This window comes from Erpetoichthys calabaricus, chromosome 2 (genome assembly GCF_900747795.2).
Source record: "Erpetoichthys calabaricus chromosome 2, fErpCal1.3, whole genome shotgun sequence".
NCBI classification, from domain to species: Eukaryota; Metazoa; Chordata; class Cladistia; order Polypteriformes; family Polypteridae; genus Erpetoichthys; species Erpetoichthys calabaricus.
In genome coordinates, this window is record NC_041395.2 from 205,067,284 (window position 1) to 205,089,983 (window position 22,700).

Consider the following 22,700-nt stretch of genomic DNA (forward strand, 5'->3'; position numbering starts at 1 on the left):
GGGGGGGGCAGGCAGGCAGGCAGGCAAGTGCAGGCTCGCATGTAGCTGAACAGGCGAGCCAAACAGCTGAAGCAGGACGGTGTAGAGAAGGTCAGCTGCATTAAGAGTGTCTCGCCTGTTGCAGAGCCCGCATGGGAGAAGCAGGTGAGACGCTAACAGAGAAGAAGCACCGGGGATTGTCATCTGTTTTTAAACACTGCTTCTTGTTGACGTTTTAACCTCGTGTTAAAGGATTGTTATTCTTGTGTATTTTAAACCTCCACTTCACAACTGTTTTAAGGATTATTTATTTAAAGATTTATTGAATGCTCTACTGCACTTTGGACACCTGTTTTGATTCTTTTAATAATCAGTTATATTATTTACCAGTGTTATTTATTAAAGGTAGACTACAGTATATATAATTTATCAGTGTTATTTGTTAGGAAAATTGATTTTTATGTTAATATATTTGGGGTGCAGAACGGATTAACTGGATTTCCATTATTTTCAATGGGGAAGTTTGTTCTAGATACGAGAAATTCGCTATACAAGCTCAGTTCTGGAACGAATTAAACTCGTATCTAGAGGTTCCACTGTATATATTATTTTCACGGTATTCGTAGTCTGTGTCACAATCTGATTGTATGGGTGGTTACCTACCAGGTAACGCTTGTGGTTGGAGTGCAGTGGAGTGTGTACACCTGATGAGCCCAGAATGAGGGCGAAAGACAGTAAACTATTTCAACCATATATATATTATATATATATATATATATATTATATATTATATATATATATATATATATATATATATAATATAATTAGGGCTAAAACTAATGATTATTTTGGTAGTCAACTAATCGTTCAATTTGTGTGTTTTTCGATTAGTCACGATTATTTTATACCTGACTATTTTGAAGCCTGCGACCTGTGGTTGCACATCCTGTTCTGGGCTCCAGTGCATGTCTTACCTTATCTGCTCATGTCTGTCCACCTGTGAATGTCACCCTGATGTCTCTGCATTAACATGATTAAAATTAATAATAATCAAATTAACATAACAATCAGTGAAACATATGAATTTGAAAATAATCAGATGTTTTTATATTAGTGTGACCATCACAATAAAAAAGAAATACAAACTAAAGTGCATGTAGTCTTTAAACAAAAAAAGTGCATTTAACTTAACCAAAAAATACATAGTTAAAACAGAAATGTTTTTCATATTTTAGTAATAGATGACAAAATGTAGACATAAACTATATAATGTGTAAAGCCTGAAGTTCGATCCTGACTGCCTCGTATATTTACCGTTTTGAGTAGTGAGTTGCCCTTATTGTTAATGTTCTACAATAAACACATACATTTGATTTGCATCTGTAACAGCCACTGTAAATGTATAGTACTTGTACAAGTTACCTTTTTTTTTTCCACTTTTTTTCTCTCAGTCACGATCATGATACATACTACCCACCCCACCCCCCCAGGGATCTGACGCTGTTACTTTTTTATCTGAAACTGGGGAATAACTGTAGATGTGACTGGTGTTTTGAGACATTTGAACTGGAAATTCTGTGATCTGGATGGATGGATAAAAGCTGACACACAAATGCTGGATAATCTGCCTTGTTTGTATCTCATTGTCACTGATTTTTTTTTTTTATTCAATTTTATTAAGTGTTCCGGCTTATACTGAATTAGTATGCACCTTATGGCCCATGATGTCAAAGCCACACTGACAAAAAAACGGACATAGGTATACACTATATATGATATTTGGAATTATTCATTTTATGACCTTGTAGTACATTTCGGAAAACATTATGGCACAGATGCAACATTATTCATATTATTCACATTCATTCGTGTAACTTCTTGCGGTTGTAATCAGTGACCGTTAACCCCCCCCCCCCCGACCTTGCCCAGTCTGCACAGATCTCCAGGACATGCAGAGAAAAGAATGTTCCTCTGCAAGGTGAGCCATGAATGCTCTTCTTTTCTCAGTGGACCCCGTACATGCCTTGCACAGTACATGTGCTTTAATCGCCGCCAGGTCAAGCTTGTTATAGCACAAGCAACCAGCCACCTGTGTGCTCCTGCTAGCACTGAATAAGCTCACACCTTCTGGTGTCAGTGCGCAGCACCGGGGGAAATAAAAAAGAAAGAGACAAATATGTGTAACATTTTGATGAAATCATTGTATGACCTGAATAGTACCAATCAGAAAACATCATCACACTAATGTAATATTATTTGAAAACGAAACGATCGGGTGTAAATTTGTTACTTGTAAAAGTTAGCTTTTTTCATTTTTATTTTCTCAGTCTCGTTCACACTCTCTCTCCCCTCATGATCTGACCCTAGCTAACTAACAGCGCCAGCATGCCAGAAGGGATTGTGTTAAAAAAATGCTTTAGTTGCCTCACATTTTTATGCAATTGTTTTGTTCACCCCACTGAATTAAAGCTGAATGTCTGCACTTCAACTGCATCTGAGTTGTTTCATTTAAAATTCATTGTGGTAATGTACAGAACCAAAATTAGAAAAAGTTGTCTCTGTCCAAATATTTATGGACCTAACTGTAAATATATAATATATATAAAAGCACCATTGATGCGGATGCTTATATTGGAATTTTAGAGAGACCGTTGCCTCTGTCCCAACTTTTTTGGAGTGTATTGCAGGCATCAATTTCTAAATTTATGTTTAACAAATAGAATTAAGTTTGTCGATAAAAACACTGAAAATCTTTTCTTTGTCGTTTGCCTGTTAAGTAAAGGTTCAAGTGAATTACTAAATTAGATTTTATATTACAGATTTATATTTTATAATATGTATTTCATTATAACAAAGAATCCAGTAATAACACAGTTAAGCATGCTCACAGTGATTTCACAATATTTAATATACAAACAAAATGTTATTTTATGGGACTATGCATTTTGTATTGCTATTTGGTGAATTGAAGCACTGTTACATTGCATCCTTGCTTAATTTATGTATTGTCTAAAAGAAAATGTTTGTCTCATCCCGGCTCATTAATTGCATGGCATTCATGGTTTTCTCTTGGATGTTGCATGATTCAAAACTATTGCTAACTATGCTTGTTTTCGTTTAAAACAAAATAAACAAATAATATATATATATAATCTCACATTCCCAAGGAGTAGGGGCCATGGTCAATATAAGTACTGTGCACAAAACAAATCTCTGCACTTGACTCTGAGCTCTTATTTAATTGGATTGAAAGTTTTAGTAATTTGCCATGAACTTTCATTTAGTAAGTTCTACAATTCATTTGTGGTTGTTTTCTAAAATGTTATGTTAGCTGATGAATCCCATTTTTAGCTTAATTGATATTTGGTTAGAGTATAAGTAGTCCTAGGTCCTAAAACAGAGAGGTGGATGAGCTTACAGTAACTAAAGAAAAAAGAATCCTAGTATTGAGTCTTCAGCAAGAGGAAGGTATAGAGGCAGCACAATCCCTTAGTTATTTGCAGGGTTCTGCAAGTTCTTGAAAGCCCTGAAATTAGGAAAGTACAACCACCAAGAAAGCATGATGAAGGAATTCATTTTTATTTAATACAAACATACCAGTGTTTGTATTAATGTCATTTGGTCACAGAATTGGAAGTATGATTACTCTTTAAGGGCTTATGTATCCTGCATTCTTTAATAAACATGTAATTTAAAGTCATGACTTGAAAGTTTTCAATTAAGGATATCATTTTTATAGCTCATTGGAACCTACTTTTTGGTATAAATTTTTAAATTGCACAGAACCTTTCAAAAACCTAAATACTGTATGAACTGAGAAGTGGCTGCACTTATTTAAAAGGATAGGAACTTTCTTTTCTGCTGTTGAGGAGAACTACCAATGCTAGTGGTGTTCAATTTTTAAAGGTCCTTGAACCTTAGCCAAATTAGCCAACAAATAAGATTAGAAAATTAAAAAAAATTAAATATATTTGAATGAATTAATTATATAATGCTTTTCCAACCTACTCCAAGCCCCTTGCGTCTCATTAGGACAGTGAAGTCAGCCACGAAAAGAAGCTTAAATCCTTAAAAGCCATGTGCAGTAGCACAGTGCTTCACTACATTACCATGTATTAATTTATTTTTCTCACAGTGTAACTACAAGCAAGAAACTCTTAAGAATCATTTGTGTGAATATTGTAACCTTCAAATGAAAGAACGTTTGAAAAAACAGCCTTCCCCCAAAATAGAACGCTCGATGCATACAAAGTAATAATATCAGAAAGAAAGTACAACTGCATACACTTAGCGCTGCCTGTAGTGATGACAACCAGACAAAATCTCCCATGCCTGCTTAAACAAACCCAAGCGGCTTTCTGGGCCTTGAGAAAAAATTTGAAGAAAATCACAAAACATAGGATGTAGTTATTTAAGAATAGCAACTAGACAAAAATGCCACTGTTGCAAAGCAGTATTTGTGGACTCCACCTTTCAAGTAGGAGCCGGCAATAATGAGTAGCAGACAGGATTAAACAGAAAAACTAACAAAGGTGTCCTGAATATTTTTGTTGATGCCTCTATGTTTTAGGCATTGTGTCAAGGCAGCAGCATTGACCGTAATAAGATGGAGACACCGTGTGTGTGGGGGAGGTAGCTAAATGTGCTTTGGTGACACTGAAGAGGCTCTTTGTAAGGGAGATTTTAAATCGTAATAATAAACCATAAGACAGAGCTATGATTATATTAATTAGAGCACCTTAGCATTAAACGCCAGTTAAGGATTACTGGTTTAGAAGTGTTTTGGGACAAAATTGGGAGCAGAACTGTACTTCTAGGGCACCATAGATGTATTTAGAAAAAAACTGCTGTGTTAATCAAAAAAGGAGAGCAGTGGGATAGAAAAACTGTCTTAAGCTATGTTGTCGAGTGAGGTTGATTTAAGTGTTACAAATGAAGCTTCCAATTCAACATTACGAAAACACTGATATGCAGAACCAGATCTGCAAAATACCACAGCTTGATAAAGCGTGTCTGGAGTAACACTGTTTGAAAATTAGTTTGAGGTAAATTAAATAACCATTATTTAAAAATCTAATGTCAGCATTTGCCTTCAAGTAAATTTGAATTATATTCTATTAGTGAATTTCGACCTCATAGCCCTACTGTATGGGGGCACTGTGGTCTTTTCTTGCTTACCTAGCTGTTTTTTTTTTTGTTTTTTTTAAACGAGCAAAGATTAGCTAGCACGAGAAACAGCTCAGTTCTTCTTGAACTTTATTGTTGCAAACTATCCCCAAAAAGACTTAAATTTTCATATTTGATTCTGCTTTGGGCTTGGGAAATATAGGTTGGAGCAAATAACCTTTATGAGCGTAGACTGCAAGATGAGGAAGTAAATGCTGGGTTGACAGAGGAGCAAATAAAGATGTCCACTTGGAGTAAACAATAAAAAATAGTACCTTTGTTTCTCTTTGTTTGTCGAGCATACATGCAGTTAGAAATAAAAAAGGCAATTTCATAATTTGGAAGGTAACATGAATCAATTTTAGGAGCCATTTTTCCTCCAAAAATGTGTTCTTAAAATTGAAAGCCAAACATAGGGGAAAACCTGCAGTATATTATATCTAGATCAAATTTTAACAAATTTAAAATCTTGACTTTACACTGTAACATAACACAGATCTATCCTAGTCAAGTCTAATGGATTTCCACATTTACAGCAAGACTTTGCAGTTCTCCAGGACTTCAAAACAGTGTATTGATGGGGTCATAAAATTGCACATAGCCTTGCTCACCCCAAAATAGAAACCCACACTACCAGGGCTCAATATTTATGTCTAGTGTAGAATACTTACAACATAGAAAAGGTGCTATAATGGTACAGTTATTTATAGAATTATTAAATCATCTACAAGTACAGAACCACAGTACTATTGTTTATTATTTATATTTTTTAAAAAACATTTGGTACACATGCAGTTTAATGACATGCTTGGTGTCATACCATTATGGAGCCTGGGGATTCAATTTGTCCTCTCTATTTTAAATTCCAATCCTCCAAGGTACAGTATTCTGCCACACTGCCTTTTTGAATAAAAATTTCATAATAATTAAACTTCTGGCTTCCCATAATCATATATAAAAGAATTTTGCGCAGCTAGAACTCATATCTCAGGGCATGCATTGTTATCGGGGCATACACCAAAGCAAATTATTCTCCTCTCTATTCTGACTTTTGTCCCCAGATGCTCACTTGTTACAAACCTGCAAGAAAAACCGACTAAAAATAAAGCTAATGATATCGGTATCTCTTTTTGGTAGATATGAAAATGAAATATAGTACTGTGTTTTTGCAAAGACATTAGCACATTTTTATATGGTGGCAAATTGATGTTTGTGTACTTGTACATGCTCACATTCACATAAAGATATCTTAAGGGCCACATTATCAAACTACCTTAAATCTCTGCCATTCTGTTAGAAGGTTGACTGGGAGCATGGTCTTTTACAGTAAGATCCTTTTGAGATCAGATTGAGTTACTTCTAATGCATTACTCAAGAGATTGTGATGATGAGTTTAGAACTGTAGCTCAGCTCATCACCATAAGTTGTGATTTCTGAAGATTGAGCAAGGTTATTTCAACCAGGAGAAGGAATAATGCAATTGCCCAAGCATTTGCCTCAAGAAATTTAACTTGTGGGCTCTTCTACCTGTGGCTGCTGAATAATAAAGAACCTCAGAATTTCTTCGTCCTGGGTATTACATTAACCTGCATCCAGCCCTGCAAGCAGGTCCTCTAATTTATTAGGGAAAATGTGAGGGGTTGGTGGCATGATTGGCACTCCAGCCACTGTAAAGACTGGTGCTGAGGTGTCACCCGTTGCATGGCTGCACTCTGATCCCAATCCATGTGGTTCGTTGTGTGGTGGGTGCAGCAACACGCTGTAATCAACACATGCTTCCAACTTCCTCCTCCCGGAGAGGGATTGAATTAAAACATTCCCTCAATTTAGTTAATTTCTACGCACATTTTAATTAAAACATTACTAGAAGACGGGGTAGTTGACACATGCGCATGTGAATAGAGTGCAGTGGACATGTGCAGACTATAAAATCCTTAACTGTAACCCGGTTAAGGGTTTACATGTCTAAATAACCAGGTTACTCACTGAGAAATCTACGTGTATTATTCTGGTTAGAGAAACTGGGTTGTTGGTCTGTGAAAAACCAGGATAAGGGAATTATTGCCATTTTAGTCACTAGGTTTCTATGAATAAACGGGTTATTAAAGCACATATAAACTCACCAAATGGTACAGATATACCCAGTATATTAAGCAGACAAGTTCATAGTTCATATTTTGAATATACAGTATAAGCATTGGTTTACACTGAGGAGGACAGTGGAGAAGGACACAATATTGAAACTGGATAAGGTGGATATTGTAATATAATATGAGTTATTTTCATCTTTTAATGTAAAGTAAGTGTTGTTAAGTAATAAAAAAAGGAATTAAAAAATGCCACAATGTGGATGACATTTAGCACATATAATGCATCAACCTTTCTGTAGTTCAGTTCCTGTTTCTTGAAAAGAAGAATGGTAGACGTTAACAGTTCTCATGGCCATGGGGAATGCAAATGCTAACTTTTTGTTTTCATTTTGTTTCAGGCATCCTCCATGTTAAGGGCATCTATCGCACCACCGTAAGTATGACAAATACGTTTTAAGTTTGTTGTGTCATGGGCACTGCAATATGTTTCTTGGGAAACTCTTTTAGCTTTTGTAATTTTACTTCACAGGGGACAGGATTAACATCAATATCAACACCTGGGCACAAATATTACAGTTTTAAATCAAAAAATATTTAAATTTTAAACTTCTGTTTTAATGGAAAACAGAGAACCAAATTATTGATGTAGTGAGCTTGATTGAGGATCCAGCCTGAACAGCTGTAAAAACAATATTAAAATTGAAAAATTAATCTAAATGTCAGATATCCAGTTTAATGTGTTTTGGGATGTTGTAAGCTTTTTTTTTTTTTTTTTTTTTTTGCTAAATTATTGTTAAATAAACCTTTTCTGTAAAATGATTTTGTGCACAACAGTGAAACTTTAAATTTACTCTAAACTGTAATTTGTTTTCTTGTGTTTTTTGAATGGTATTTCTATGATTTCTTGTCATTCTCTTTCTAAATATAGAGGATGCTCTGAAATTGCCAGTGATCCTTTGTATTCAAATGAATTGAATAGAATTTACAGTGTAACTGGTTGCAAATAAGTTACATTAACATTGCACTATCATTGTAGTAAAGTTTACTTTATTTTTAATATATATCAGCTATTTTAATGTCTGTGTATTTTGTCTGTATGTTTTAATTCTTCTTAATTTGCTTAAGCTGTTTTTTTAGTCTTTATATGCACATTTTAATGAAACCTCTTAAAAAAAAAAAAAAAAAAAAAAAAAGTTGCAGCATACTTATGGTTTCAATAAATAAACCGATCAGCCACAATATTAAAGCCACTGACAAGTGAAGTGAATTAAATTGATTATCATATTACAATGGCACCCGTCAAAAAGTGGAATATATTGGGCAGCAAGTAAACAGTCAGTTCTTGAAAATGATTTGTTGGAAGCAGGAAATGTGGACAAGAATAAAGATTTCAGCATCTTTGACAAGGGCCAAACTGGTCCAAGGAAGGACAATTGATGAACTAACGTACAGGGCCATGGACACCCAAGAATCATTGATGCAGTTGGACCAGATGGGAGTGAAGACTAGCCAGTCTGGTACGATCCTACAGAAGAGTTTCTGTAGCGTAAATTACTGAAAAGCTTAATGCTGGTCATGAGAGAAAAGTGTCAGAACATACAGTGCATCGCAGTTTGCTGCGTATTGGGCTGCGTAGCTACTGACTGGTCAGTGTCCTCATGCTGACACCTGTACACTACCGGAAATGCATACAATGGGCATGTGTGGGAAAAGATGGCAGCAGGAGCCATTATGGGAAGAAGTGAAGCCAGCAGAGGCAGTGTGATGCCCTGGGAAATATTCTGCCAGAAAACTTTGGGTCCAGGCATTCACATGGATATTACTTTGACACATACCACCAACCTAAAGATTGTAGTAGACCACTTTAACACCTTCCTGGCAATGGTATTCCCTGATTTCAGCAGCCTCTTTCAGTAAGATAATGCATCCTGCATTTCTTCTTCTTCTTTTGGCTGCTCCCATTTAGAGGTCGCCACAGTGTATCTCCATCTATCCCCTTGTTTTACATCATTTTCTGCCACACCGACTGCCTTCATGTCCTCCTTCACCACATCCATAAACCTCCTCTTTCGCCTTCCTCTTTTCCTCTTGCCTGGCAGTTTCATCCTCAGTATTGTTTTCCCAGTGTACCCCTCATCGCTCCTCTGCACATGCACAAACCATCTAAATCTAGCCTCTCTCACTTGAACACCAAACTGTCGTATCTGTGTTTTCCCTCTAATATAGTCGTTTGTAATCCTGTCCACCCACGTTATTCCAATCAAAAATCGTAGCACCTTCGACCCTGCAAGTACAGCTCTGCCTCCTGTCTCTTAGTCAGTGCCACTATCTCCAAACCATACAACATAGCTGGTCTAACCACTATTTTATAGAGCTTCTCTTTCATTCATGCAGTTACTCTTCTATCACCAATCACTCCTGTCACTCTTCTCCACCCAGTCCACCCTGCCTTCACTCTCTTCTTAATCACAGCACTCACTCCACTGCTTTAGAGTGTTGAACCCAAGTATTTAAATTATTCTTACTTCACCACTTCTGCTCTGTGCAGTTGCACGCATCCACAACATTCCCTCTCATTTATGCATGTGACAATTGGTACGTCTATACATCTTATGCACTTCTCAAGCATCTTCTCGCTTTACAAGATTTTGTTAAACAATCTAGTTAGAAACTCTATTGCCATCTTATCTAAACATCTCGATGTCTCCACTGTTATATTGTCCAGCCAAACTGCTTTTCCACTTTTCTTCCTCTTCCTCTTTATATCTTCCCTCACTGATCACTGCTGATCCCTTGGTACTTAATGATTTACTATTTCCACTTCATCCAACCTACACTTTCTCTCATTTTCTGTATTCATAAGTCCTTCATAGTACTCCTTCCACCTTTTCAACACACTCTTCCTGCTCGTCAGCAAATTTTCATCTGCATTCTTTATCATCCTGGTCTGCAGCACGTCCTTCCATCCCCACGCTGTTTCTCTTTCTGGCCATTCAGTTCAAGTGGTTTTCTCCTTCCTTTGTGTCCAGTTTCTCGTATAGCTCAGTATATGCCTTTTCCTTAACCTTCACCACCTCTCTCTTCATCTTTCACCACATGTCTTTGTACACCTGTCTGCTTTTGTCATCTCTCTGGTTATCCCAATTTTTTTTGCTAACCACTTCCTATTCATTCTTTCCTATACTTCCTTATTCCACCACTAAGTCTCTCTGTTATCCTTCCTCTGTCCAGAGGTCACTCTACACACCTTCTTAGCTCTCTCCCTTACCACCTCAGCTGTGGTTTTCCAGTCATCTGTCTTGTCTTCATCTCTACCTAGCACCTATCTCACTTCCTCTCTGAAATTCACACAATAATCTTCCTCTTTCAGCTTCTACTACCTGATCCTTGGTTTCCATTCTCTCTCTTCCTCTTTTTCACATCTAAATTCATCTTGCATACCAGCATTTGATAATTTCTATCTACACTATCCCTTGCCAACACCTGACAGTCTCTAATCTCATTCACATTGCATCTCCTACAGTACACAGGACATCATCCACTTGCGCACCTTCATCCACTCTGTCACTCAGTTTTCCTCCTCCTCCTTAAAATATGTACTCACCACCACCATTTCATTCCCATTTGCAAAGTCAACCACCATCTGCCCTTCATTTTTCTCCTTAACACCATACCTGCCCATCACCTCCTTTTCACCACTGTTCCATTAGTAGTGGATCTTAATGGGCACATTGGCGATCACCACTTTCTTCTTTGGGTACACTTTCCACCATTTTTTCTACCTCATGCCAGAAATCTTTCTCCTCCATCTCACATTCCACTTGCGGAGCACATGTACTGATGATGTTTAACATTGCCTCTTCAATTTTCAGACTTTATACTCATCACTCTGTCAGACATTCTCTTCACCTCCAAAACACTCCTAACATACTCTTTCTTTACAATTACCTCTACCCCATTTCTCTTCCCGTCCACACCATGGTGGAACAATTTGCACCCACCTTTGATGCTTCCGGCCTTACTGCCTTTCCATTTGATCTCCTGTACACACAGTTCATCTACCTTTTTCTGATCTATCATATTGGCCAGCTCTCTGCCTTTAACAGTCATAGTGCCAACATTCCAGGTTCCAACTCTGAACTTCACACTCCCTTCCTCTTCTCCCATTTTCTTTAAACTCGCTTTCCCCTTCTTGTTCTCCTTCACCATTTTTGCCCAGCAGTAGCATAGTTTCTGCTGATACCCTGCTGGACAGTGGCGACTGTTGGTAGCTCAGGCCTCGACAGAGCCAGTATGGAATTCTGTTTCTTATGTCCATGTTTGATTTGGTACAGGTTTTATGCTTAATGCCCTTCCTGACACAACCCTCCCCAGTTTACCCAGCCTTGCGACTGGCACTAAGATTACAATGGCTTTTGTGACCCCGGTGGCAGAGATAAAGATATCATGCCACACAGCAAAAATTGTTCTGGAATGGTTTTTTAGGAACATGACAAAGACTTCAGAGTTTTGACCTGGCCTCCAAATTCTCCAGATCTCAGTGCTGTAGTGTATCTGTGAGATGTGCTGGAAAAACCAGCTTAATTCATGGAGGCTCCACTACTTATAGGACTTACAGGATCTACTGCTAATATCTCCTTACCAGATACCACAAGTCATCTTCAGAGGTCTTATGGATTACATGTCTCATGGATTCAGAGCTGTTTTGGTGTCATGAGGGTGACCTACACAATATTTTAGGCAGCTGGTTTTAATGTTGTGGCAGATAGATATATTGATTACAAGCATTTCTATAAATAGTCTTTCCTGTGTTTGTTGGCAGAATAACCATATCATTTTTAGGAATGACAAAATAAATGTTATTTCTTTGCAATGTAGGAATCTATTTTATTACTCTGGTATTGAAAAGCTTTTATATATTTAAAAAAAAAAAAAACCTTGTGTTTCATCCAGTTTGTACAATCTTGCCTACTAGGAAGTCCAAAGATGTACCTCTTCTCCCTTCACTGGATTATGAGAAGCTGAAGAAGGACCTTATGTATGGGAATGACCGTTTAAAGGCCTTATTACTACAGGCACTCCGCTGGGTGAGTTTGCCCTTTCTAGGTTTTTATTTGACAGGTAAATTACTAATAATGTCCTAGCAGGGCTTACTTCAGTTGCTATCCGACCTCTTCATCTCCTCCAGAATGAAGTTGCTCTGTTCCAGTCTTTTCACTGGCTTCCTGTTGCTGTAAGATTCAATTTCAAAGCTATTGTCTTGACCTACAGTTCTCTGCATGATTCTGCTTCTCTAGAAGTCTGGTTTGACTATGCTTGTGTACTTGACCATCCTCCCATTTACCAGACATGCCAAGACTAAACAATGCTTCCCTACCATTGGTCTAAAGATATGGAATGACCATCCTTTGTCTTTTCAAACGGCATCCAATTTACTTGTGTTTAGGTGTGTTTTGAAAATGCACCTTTTCATTAGATATTTTTGAACTACTTCTACAGGATAGCTTCTGTTATACTGACACGAGAATTTAGGATACTGATGTTTGTATTAGTCTAATTACAGGTATAATTATATAGTAGTACAATTACTCCCTCTTGCTTACATTTGATTCTTACATCTTCTAATTGACAACAACAGCATTTATTTCTATAGCACATTTAGATACACTGGCTGTAACTCAAAGTGCTTTACAATATGTCAAAGAAGTAGCTACAAACCAACCAAAATTAAAACGAGATTTTTTTTATCAAAAATCTTTCTTGTATGTTTTATAACTTGCTTTGTAAGTCACCTTGAATAAAGGCAATTGCTAAATAAATAAGTGCCAAAAAGTGCTTGTTGACTCCAGGTAACAATTAACAATGGTTTTGGGAGACACTGGAGAATGGTGATAACTGTTGTTCTTATTTTCTACATATTTTAAATACATGCAAATATGTATTGTTTCTTATGTTTATGAGAAATTTAATGCTGCTGTTTCATTCTGCTGTTAGTGTTTCTGTTAGGAGATTAAAATATGTTTTACTCAGAAATATATAATGTATTGTTTTGGATGTTAGTAAAAGTGTAGTTAAAGGGGTTTTGTAATGAATTATATTTACTCCTGTACTGGAGTACTTTTTTTTTAATGTATTTTAAATGGAAATACTCGTACTTTGATCATACAAGGTGGATCATTAGAAAGTACAATTGATTTATGTTCAAAATGCAAAGTTCATAATGGCCAATTAATATAAGACCGCATGCAAATATTTTTGGAGTTGCAGGTCACAATCTTAGAATGAAAACTGCTTTAGTAAATAACGCAGTTATCACACAGTATCCAGGTTCTGCATTTATAAAGCTTGCGTGTGCACAAAAAGAGGCTCAAAATGTGCACAGACAGCTTCCTATGCACACTTCAGGATTAATAAAAGAAAACCTGATGGGCGAACATGGATATATTTAGAGCAACTCTGATCCATCTGTATTTCAGAAAAAATCTAGGAAATAACACCCTTAATAAAGTACGGGAGACACAGGCAAAACCAACTGACAACTCGTATACATAATAATTCAGATCACTGAGCCACTATTATAATGTGTGTTGGCGTGACACACCTGTTACACCTCAAAAGTGATGAATATGATATACAGACTGTATTTTAGTTGCTTGTGTTAATTTTTTATTTTGGTCATTTTATTTCAGCTACATGTTGTCATTTCTCAGTAAACTGCCTGACGAGTCAGGAATATCTTGGCCAAGCTTTAATCCATCATGCCTGCTGTGCTGGAAGCGTCTAACTGACCAGTAAAGCACTATGTCCAGTTTTCATATGGAGAGGGTGTGCAAACAGTTAGGTCCATAAGTATTTGGACAGTGACACAGTTTTCATAATTTTGACTATATACACCATCACAAGAGGTTTGAAATGAAGAATTACATGATTGAAGTTTAGGCTTTCAGCATTAATTCAAAGGGTTTAACAAATATAGTATGAGCCATTTAGGAATGGCAGCTATTTTTAGGATCATAAAAGTATTTGGACAATTGAATGACAAGGTATTCCATAGCCATGTGTGAGCAGGTCCCTCATTAATTGGTCAGGTCCATAATTATTTGGACAGTGACACAATTTTCATATTTATGCCTCTGTATGCCACCACAGTGGATTTGAAATAAAGCAATCATTATGTGATTGAAGTGTAGACTTTCAGGTTTAAGAGGTTTACCAAAAATACCACATTAGCCATTTAGGAATAACAGACATTTTTATACATGGTCTCCCTATTTTCAGGGGCTCAAAAATATTTCGAAATTTGACTGACAAGCTGTTCCATAGCCAGTTGGGATCAGTTCTCTCATTATTTTATTAATTATTAAGAAGGTAAATGGTTTGGAGTTGATTCCCAGTGTGGAATTTGCATTTGGAAACTGTTGCTGTGAACTCTTAATATGAGGTCTAAAGAGCTGGACTTACAAGCAAAAACAGGCCATCACTTGGCAGAGAAAGCAAAACAAACTTAACTGAGAAATAACAGAAACAACAGGAGTGGTCAAATCAACCACATGGAATATCCTTAAAGAGATGGAATTCACTGGAGAGCTCAGCAACACCAGAAGGCCTGGACAAAAATGGAAGACAACAATGCTAGATGATCACAGAATTCTTCCTTGGTGAAGAAAAAACCCTTCACAACATTTAGCCAAACCAAGAGCACTCTCTGGGAAGTATACCTATATTGCCAAAGTCTACAATCAAGAGAAGAATTCATGAGAGTAAATACAGGGGGTTTAGCACAAGGTGCAAACCATTGGTAATCCTCAAGCATAGTATGGACAGATTAGATTTTGTCAGCAAATATTTAAAAAAAAAAAAAAAACAGTCCATTTTCGGAACAGTGTTCTTTGGACAAATTAAATTAAGATCAATATGTACCAGAATGATGGCTAGAGAATAATATAAAGAAGTGAAGGAATGGTTTATGATCTGTAGCATATCACATCATCTGTGAAACATAGTGAAGGTAGTGTTATGGCATGGACATGCGTGATTGCCAATGGAAGTGGGTCACTGGTGTTACTGTAATTGATGACATGACTACTGACAAAAGTTGAGTGTACAGGGCAATACTATTTTCTTATTTTCAGAGTAGCTGAAAGCTTGCATATTGTAATCTTTTTAGTTGGCTAATAAAAGGTTTCATTTTGCTTGACTTCTCACTCAGTTTCAGATAAATGCTGCAACAGATGGACAATGAGCCAAAACAGAATGTGACAGCAAACCAAATGTTTTTCAAGGCAAACAAGAGGACTATTCTTTATTGACCAAGTCATTCAAATGATCTTAACCCAACTGGACATGCATTTAATTTCCAGAAGATAAAAGCAAAGTCACCTGTCCTCACAGGTGGCACAGTGGTAGTGCTGCTGCTTTGCAGTAAGGAGACTGTGGAAGATTGTGGGTTCGCTTCCCGGTTCCTCCCTGTGTGGATAGCGCTTTGAGTACTGAGAAAAAGCGCTACATAAATGTAATGAATTATTATTATTATTAGAAAGTCCAACGTACAAGCAGCACCTGAAGACAGCTACAGTAAAGGCCTGGAAAAGCATCAGTAGTGTGGGAATCCAGCACTTGGAGAAGGCCATGGATTCCAGACTTAAGGCAGTCATTGACTGCAAAGCATTTTAAGTACTTGGTTAGCTTGTCTTAAAATACTTTTGAGCCGCTAAAAATGGGAGGACCATGTATAAAAATAAAAATGTCTGTCTTTTCTAAATGGCTCATACAGTGTTTTTGTTAAATGCCTTAAGTTAAATTAAAACTGAAAGTGTACACTTCTATCACATTTTGATTGCTTCATTTCAAATCCATTGTGGAGAAGCACAGAGCCAAAATTATGAAAATCGTATCACTGTCCAAATATTTATGGACCTAACTATACATAAAACATAACATGTTTTTACTAACATTAAGAGGCGGTTTGCAGCAGTGACCATTTCTCTTAATGTAATTGGAGCAATTTACTGCTCTGGTATTGCAATAAGAGCACCTAGCAAGAATTAAGCTGCTTTTGTTAACTTTAAGTACTGATATTCCATTAATGTAGAAGTCGTCTGTGATTGCAAGATGTGGCAGAGAAATGTTGTGGCTCAGTGGTCTAGGTCAAACTGTGAATGATTTATTTTAAGGCAAAGTAGCTTGGACAGACATAATGGTGCTGTACATGGTGAATACCCTGTTGGTAAGGAAACTGGTTGAACCTTCAGTTTTTCATAAGACTTGTACTATTCATTGTAACACATCATTACATGTGTTAGGTGATAGTGGTTACATGCTATAAGAAGTTGGTACCTTACGCTTTTCCTGGACCCCCAGAATGCAAAGGAGAGGCCCACATGATCTTGTGCTCTCAGTTGCGGAGCATAGCCAGATTCCCTTGAATGCAGATGGTGGTGTCTCTATGCACCAATGCCATGTGTTTTTTTTTTTACACTCAAATCCATGAACAGTTTTATAACTAGTCTTAATATATTGGTCCAGAACTCGGTGTGTGCTGTAAATGCTTCCACCTTAAATCTAGTGTGTAGTCCCATTGTTGTTTAGAGCCTTGTTAAAAGCAGGACAAGTATTTTGTATAGTGTCAGCAATGGCAGCACTCTTTATAAAGTGGAGATTGTACATCCTTGGTTAAACTTAGTAGAGCCATTCAGTCTTGCAGACATAAAACGAAGTAGCTTTATATCATGTGCTTTAAATTCTGGGTCTCAAAAAAAAAAAAAAAAGTTATCTGCATTTAAGAACACTTCTTCAAATTTACAAAAATCACATGGAAGTAAATTGACTTTTTTAAACTAGTGAATTTGTTTATTGTGATACAGCATAAATGATAAAAATAAAGTCAAAGGTAATGACATTAAAACATACTACAGTAAAATTATGAGAGCCATATATTTTTTTGATTGAAGTAGTACCCAGTTTTGTAAAAGGATAAGCTAACAGTGGCCATCTTTTAAAAAATATGCCCCACTTTTGTGCATAATGTATAAATGAGGTGCATGTTGCAGATATCTTGCTTTCTAGTAACAATATATATTTCAAGTAACAGCTGACAAATTATATATTACCTGTACCTAACCCTAACCACAAGAATTTTAATGTATAATATTTGCTTCTATGTTTTGTTGCTGTTCAGATTACACTTTCCTAATGTCAGTGTGATTAAAACCTGTTTGCTGTTTGGATGTTGGTAACATTTTAATTTTGTGCATCTGCTATCAGACCTTATTTGCCGAAGTAATTTTTCTTTTTTTCTTATTTACACTATTGGTGTATTAATAGTTTATAATTGATTGTTACAGACTACGTTGTTAACTGATTAGAGGTGGTTCTGGTTACTTACCATGCATTTACTAGGATTGTACATTAATTGTACTTTGAAATTTTATGTCCTTATACACTGTTTCTATTTGTAAGTGTGTACTTGTGTTTAATTGGCATTAATATCTGCTTTTTGATAAAAAAATAAAATCTGTTATATTTCTGTGTATATTCTGCTTGTGCTTTCCAAACTATACCGTGGATATTTACTAATTTAGGCAAATTTATTTCATTAACAAAATTTTACTTGAGTTTTTTTTTTTTCTTTTTTTTTTTCCCCAAGGCAACATTTTTAACCACGTCATATTGTTTTACTTAAGTAAATATTTGACAGTAATAATAATGATTGTAGTTGATTAGAATTGTAGTGCTCTTTACACCTCTGTCTTTAACATGTTATCAAGCATTATCCTATAAACTGAAATATTTTACTTTGGGGTGCTTCTCAGTTGCTTTCAGTCTCTTTAACTGCTGTTTTTGCTTTTAATTTACAGCGACTGACCAGATCCTATCCTGGAGAACAGAGGGATGCTGTATTGCAAGGTTATATTAGTAATGATTTGCTCCAGTGCAACAGCAGTAATCAGGTAGGGTCATCACATTTGTTTCAGTTTGCAAAATTAAGTTAATCAAAGGAAAAGACAACACATACCATGTGCCTACCTGAATAGGCCATCTCAAATTGAGACCCAATTCACCCGCTGCACAGCGGGTGATGCCTCGGCTCCACACCAGTTCCAATCCCCAACAAGGCTCTCTGATGGTTTCGACTCTTCTGGGGATGAGACTCCCGAGGGCTTTCCCCCAACCCCTTCAAAATGCGAGCAGCTTTCCTTATGGCAGCTGCAGCAGAACTACTCCCACAGAGAGCAGGAAGGAGTCCTGTCTGCCGTTTTGGAGCTTTTTTTTTTTTTTATAGTGGCTGGAGTGCCAATCCTGCCACCAACCCCCAAGTTTTCCCTGCAAGTTGGAGGACCGCTTGCAGGGCCGGATGCAGTTTAACATCATACCATAGGACATACCATCAATGGTTTATTGGCCCGTGTACTGCTTACAGAGGAATTGAAGCATGACGCACATCCAAATGTGATTCTTGGGAGAGTCTCAGTCAGGGCAGATGATATAATGGTCCTAATGGATGACCCTGCAATTGTGACCCACTGGGCTGGCTACTTTGAGCTGCTGTTTAAAGCAGAATCTCCAGCTAGGATACTGGAAATCTCTGGATCCACAGTTCTTGAGGCTGATCCTCCAATTAGAAGTGAACCACCCAATCTCACTGAGATTGCACAGGTGGTGAACCAGCTGAGGGTAGGGAAGACTGCAAGGATCTGTGGTATCCGGGGTGAACTTCTCCTGGCTGGTGATAAGGTTGTCCTCCTGGCATTACAAGCAATCTTTGCTTCCATTTGGGAGATGGGCATCATCCCAACTGACTGGAAAAAGGGTCTTGTCCCTGGTGATTGCATGGATTGCGGCAACTACTTGGGGGGGATAACACTGCTCTCGTTGCTGGGTAAGGTCCTCTCTAGTGTCATCTTCAATTGGATCTATGAGCAACCTACCAGCAACCAGAGCAGTCTGGTTTTAATCCTAAGAAGTCTAACATCGACTGCTTCCTAGCACTGAGGGTTGTCATCCAGCGGCAACACAAATATCGGCAGAGTTTCTTTGCAGCCTTTGTCGATTTTCATAAAGCCTTCAACTAAGTTAATGGAGTTGCCCTGTGGGACATCCTGAGATTTCAGAAGATCCCCCCAAAGTTGCTGGATATCATGGCCAGTCTCTACACTAGTACTGTGTGTGCTGTGTAGAGTGAAGGCAGAACCTCTGCATTTTTCCCAGTTGATTCTGCGGTTTTTCAGGGGTGTGTTCTTGCTCCTACTTTTGTTCAGTGCTTGCATGGACTGGATTTTGGGGAGGGTCGTGAAGTCCAGTGGCTGTGGGGCATCTGTTGGTGAAGAAAAAAAGATTCACTGATCTTGACTTTGCTGACGATGCTGTGATCTTTGTGGAGTTAAGGGAGGCTCTGATTCGGACTCTCACGAGACTAAGCGAGGAGTCTTGAGTGTCTGAGCTTGCATGTGACCTGGATAAAAACCAAGATCCAGGCCTTCAATGACCTCTTGGACACAACCATCAGCAGTGTGTTTTTGTCTGCAAAGTGTCGACCTCGTTGAGAGGTTTACTTAACTTTGGCAGCTACATTCATGTCTCTGGTGACTCTTCCTTTGAGTTCTGTGGATGGATTGGGGGGGTCATGAGGTTGCTGGAAAGGGGTGTGTGGCGCTCCTGATATCTTTGAAAAAGGACAAAGGTCCAAGTTTTTAGAGTCCTGGGGTTTCCTGTTTTGGTCTGTGGCTGCAAGATATGAACGCTATCCAGTGACCTGAGACAAAGTCTGAACTGCTTCGGTTTGTGTCTCTTCAGAGAATCCTTGGGTACCGCAGGTTTGACTTTGTGTCGAACAAGCGCTTGCTCACAGAGTCCCAAATGAGACACATTACCTGACACCAGGGAGTGTCAGTTAAGGCACTATGGCCATGTGGCTCAATTCCCCAAGAGTGATCCTGCTTGCAGGGTTCTTCTTGTTGAGGACCTGAGCGGCTGGACCAGGCCAAGGGGACGCCCACATAATACCCGAGTGCGGCAGATTCGTGGTCATTCCCATGGAGTGGGACTGGACCTCATGTCAGCCTTGGGCTTTGCCAACTGTGATCCCGAGCTGTTTCGTTGTGTGGTGGGTGTACCCACGGGCTGTACCAGTGCATGCTCCCCATCTTGACCTGACCCTAGGAAAAGACTGTTTTCAAGTTCTATATGATTATTATTTACAATTATATGAAAACGTTTGGGAATCCCTCTCAGCCTGCATAATAATTTACTCTACTTTTAACAAAAAAGATAACCATGGTATGTCTTTCATTTCCTAGGAACATCTGAGTACTGGGGTGTTTTCCGAACAAAGATTTTTAGTGAAGCAGTATTTAGTTGTATGAAATTAAATCAAATGTGAAAATCTGGCTGTGTAAAAAATTGGTACCTTTGTAATTTTGCTGATTTGAATGCATGTAACTGCTCAATACTGATTACGTGCAACACCAAATTGGTTGGATTAGCTCGTTAAGCCTTGAACTTCATAGACAGGTGTGTCCAATCATGAGAAAAGGTATTTAAGGTGGTCAATTGCAAGTTGTGCTTGCCTTTGACTCTCCTCTGAAGAGTGACAGCATGGGATCCTCAAAGCAACTCTCAAAAGATCTGAAAACAAAGATTGTTCAGTATTATGGTTTAGGGCAGGGGTCGGCAACCCGCGGCTCTGGAGCCGCATGCGGCTCTTCAGCCTCCTTGTAATGGCTCCTTTTAGCCTTGACAAAAAAAAAAAAAAAACATGAAAATGAATAACGGCAATTTCTTAATTTAATTTGTATATAATATATGTAATTTATATAATGTTTATTTACTACTACTACTGTTATACACTTTAACATCTAATTTTTATTTTTTATTTATAATTTGTCAACTAAAATATGCGTCACATCTACGTCTATAGCCCTCGCCTTTACCTGCAGGTGGCTTCTGGAGTGTGCGACCCCTGCACTAACCATGAATAAATCCCAAAAATGAAAAATCCCAGAAGAGAACAGAGAGTTTAATTCTGCGTGGACAGAAGCATTTGCCTTCACCACCAACGACGCTGGCTTACCGGTGTGCTTAATATGTGGCGATAAATTATCGAACAACAAAAAATGTAACGTTGAAAGACATTTTCGAAACAAGCACTCAGCATTCACTGAAAAATACCCAAGTGAAGATGAGCGAAAGAGAGCAATTTCGGAACTGCAACGGAAAGCTGAACAGAGCAAACATACTTTCAAAAAGTGGATCACTTCTCCACAATCAACTACAGCTGCTAGTTTTGTGGCAGCTCAAGAGATCGTAAGGAGGGGTAAGCCGTTCACAGACGGAGAATACATGAAAGAATCGTTCATAAAAAGATCAGAGCATCTATTCTCTGACTTTAAATGTTTTGGCGTAGGATGTTTTGGTGTTTGAGCGCATGATGACAGTGTTTGCCAGAGATGTACAGAAAGGTACACTCTCTCACTTCCCCTCCCTGAGAGAGTTCAAAGCAGTGAACATTCACATAAATTGTGATTATTTCCACCGTACAATTATTGCAATGCAAGCTGCATTTAGAGAAAGATTCAGTGAGTTCAGAAAGAAAAAAAACACTCTCTCCTTCCCTGGACATCGACCCATCCCTGCTGAACACATCCGCATTCACAGGAGTAAGTAAGCCCGATCTAGAAATTGAACTGGCCGCATAGCGGATAAAGATTTATGGGTGTCCAAGTTCAAATGCCTGACAGCGGATCTTGAAGAAGTCGCCCGTCAGAAGGCTACTCTCGCTAAAGAGCACAAATGGACTGATATTGAAAACCTCCCCAAACCCGACAAACTTGTTTTCAATACATGGAGTGCCATTCCCGAAACATATATGAACATGAAAAAATATGCATTTGGAGTCCTGTCCATCTTTGGCTCAACATACTTATGTGAGCAAGTTTTCTCAAGCATGAACTTCATAAAGTCCAACTATCTCTCCCACCTCACACATGAGCCTGCAGTCCTGTGTGAAGGTCAAAGTCACATCGTATAGCCCCGACATAGAACAACAACAACATTTATTTATATAGCACATTTTCATACAAAAAGTAGCTCAAAGTGCTAGAGATGAACTGCAGCAAACTTCAGAAACAGAAGTCACATTAAACAGGTGAGAACAATAGCATTTAATAGGCTAATATTTTAAAAAAAAAAAAAAACACACATTTATTTCAGACCCGGAGCTGATGTAGGTTTTTTTGTATGTTCAGGTGCTTCAGTTGATTGCTGGCTGAGAGGGAAACCTGAAGAGGATGAGAGCACACTGAAATGGAATTTTATGTTTACTTTTTTAAAGCTGCTAAGCTACAGCTAAATGTTTTATTTATATTAAAGTGGGCTAGTTTTTATTTTAATTTTATACAGGTATAGGAAGGACTCAAATAGGCCTGCAGAGTTCAGTTAAATTTATTTCAAAGTAGGCCTACACATGCA

At 37.9% G+C, this 22,700-nt stretch overlaps 1 protein-coding gene across 5 annotated transcripts in view; it reads left to right on the forward strand.

The window, feature by feature from the left end:
• Window positions 1-22,700, forward strand: part of LOC114646724 (lisH domain-containing protein ARMC9) — a 136,401-nt gene that overhangs the window by 59,709 nt on the left and 53,992 nt on the right. For all 5 annotated transcript variants that reach the window (XR_007934032.1, XM_051922227.1, XM_051922226.1 and 2 more), the window contains 3 exons: window positions 7,634-7,668; window positions 12,211-12,322; window positions 18,092-18,184. Coding sequence is in view for 4 of the 5 variants with exons in the window: in XM_051922227.1 (XP_051778187.1) it covers window positions 7,634-7,668; window positions 12,211-12,322; window positions 18,092-18,184 (240 nt within the window). In the remaining variant the exon portion in view is untranslated. The remainder of the gene's footprint in view (window positions 1-7,633; window positions 7,669-12,210; window positions 12,323-18,091; window positions 18,185-22,700) is intronic.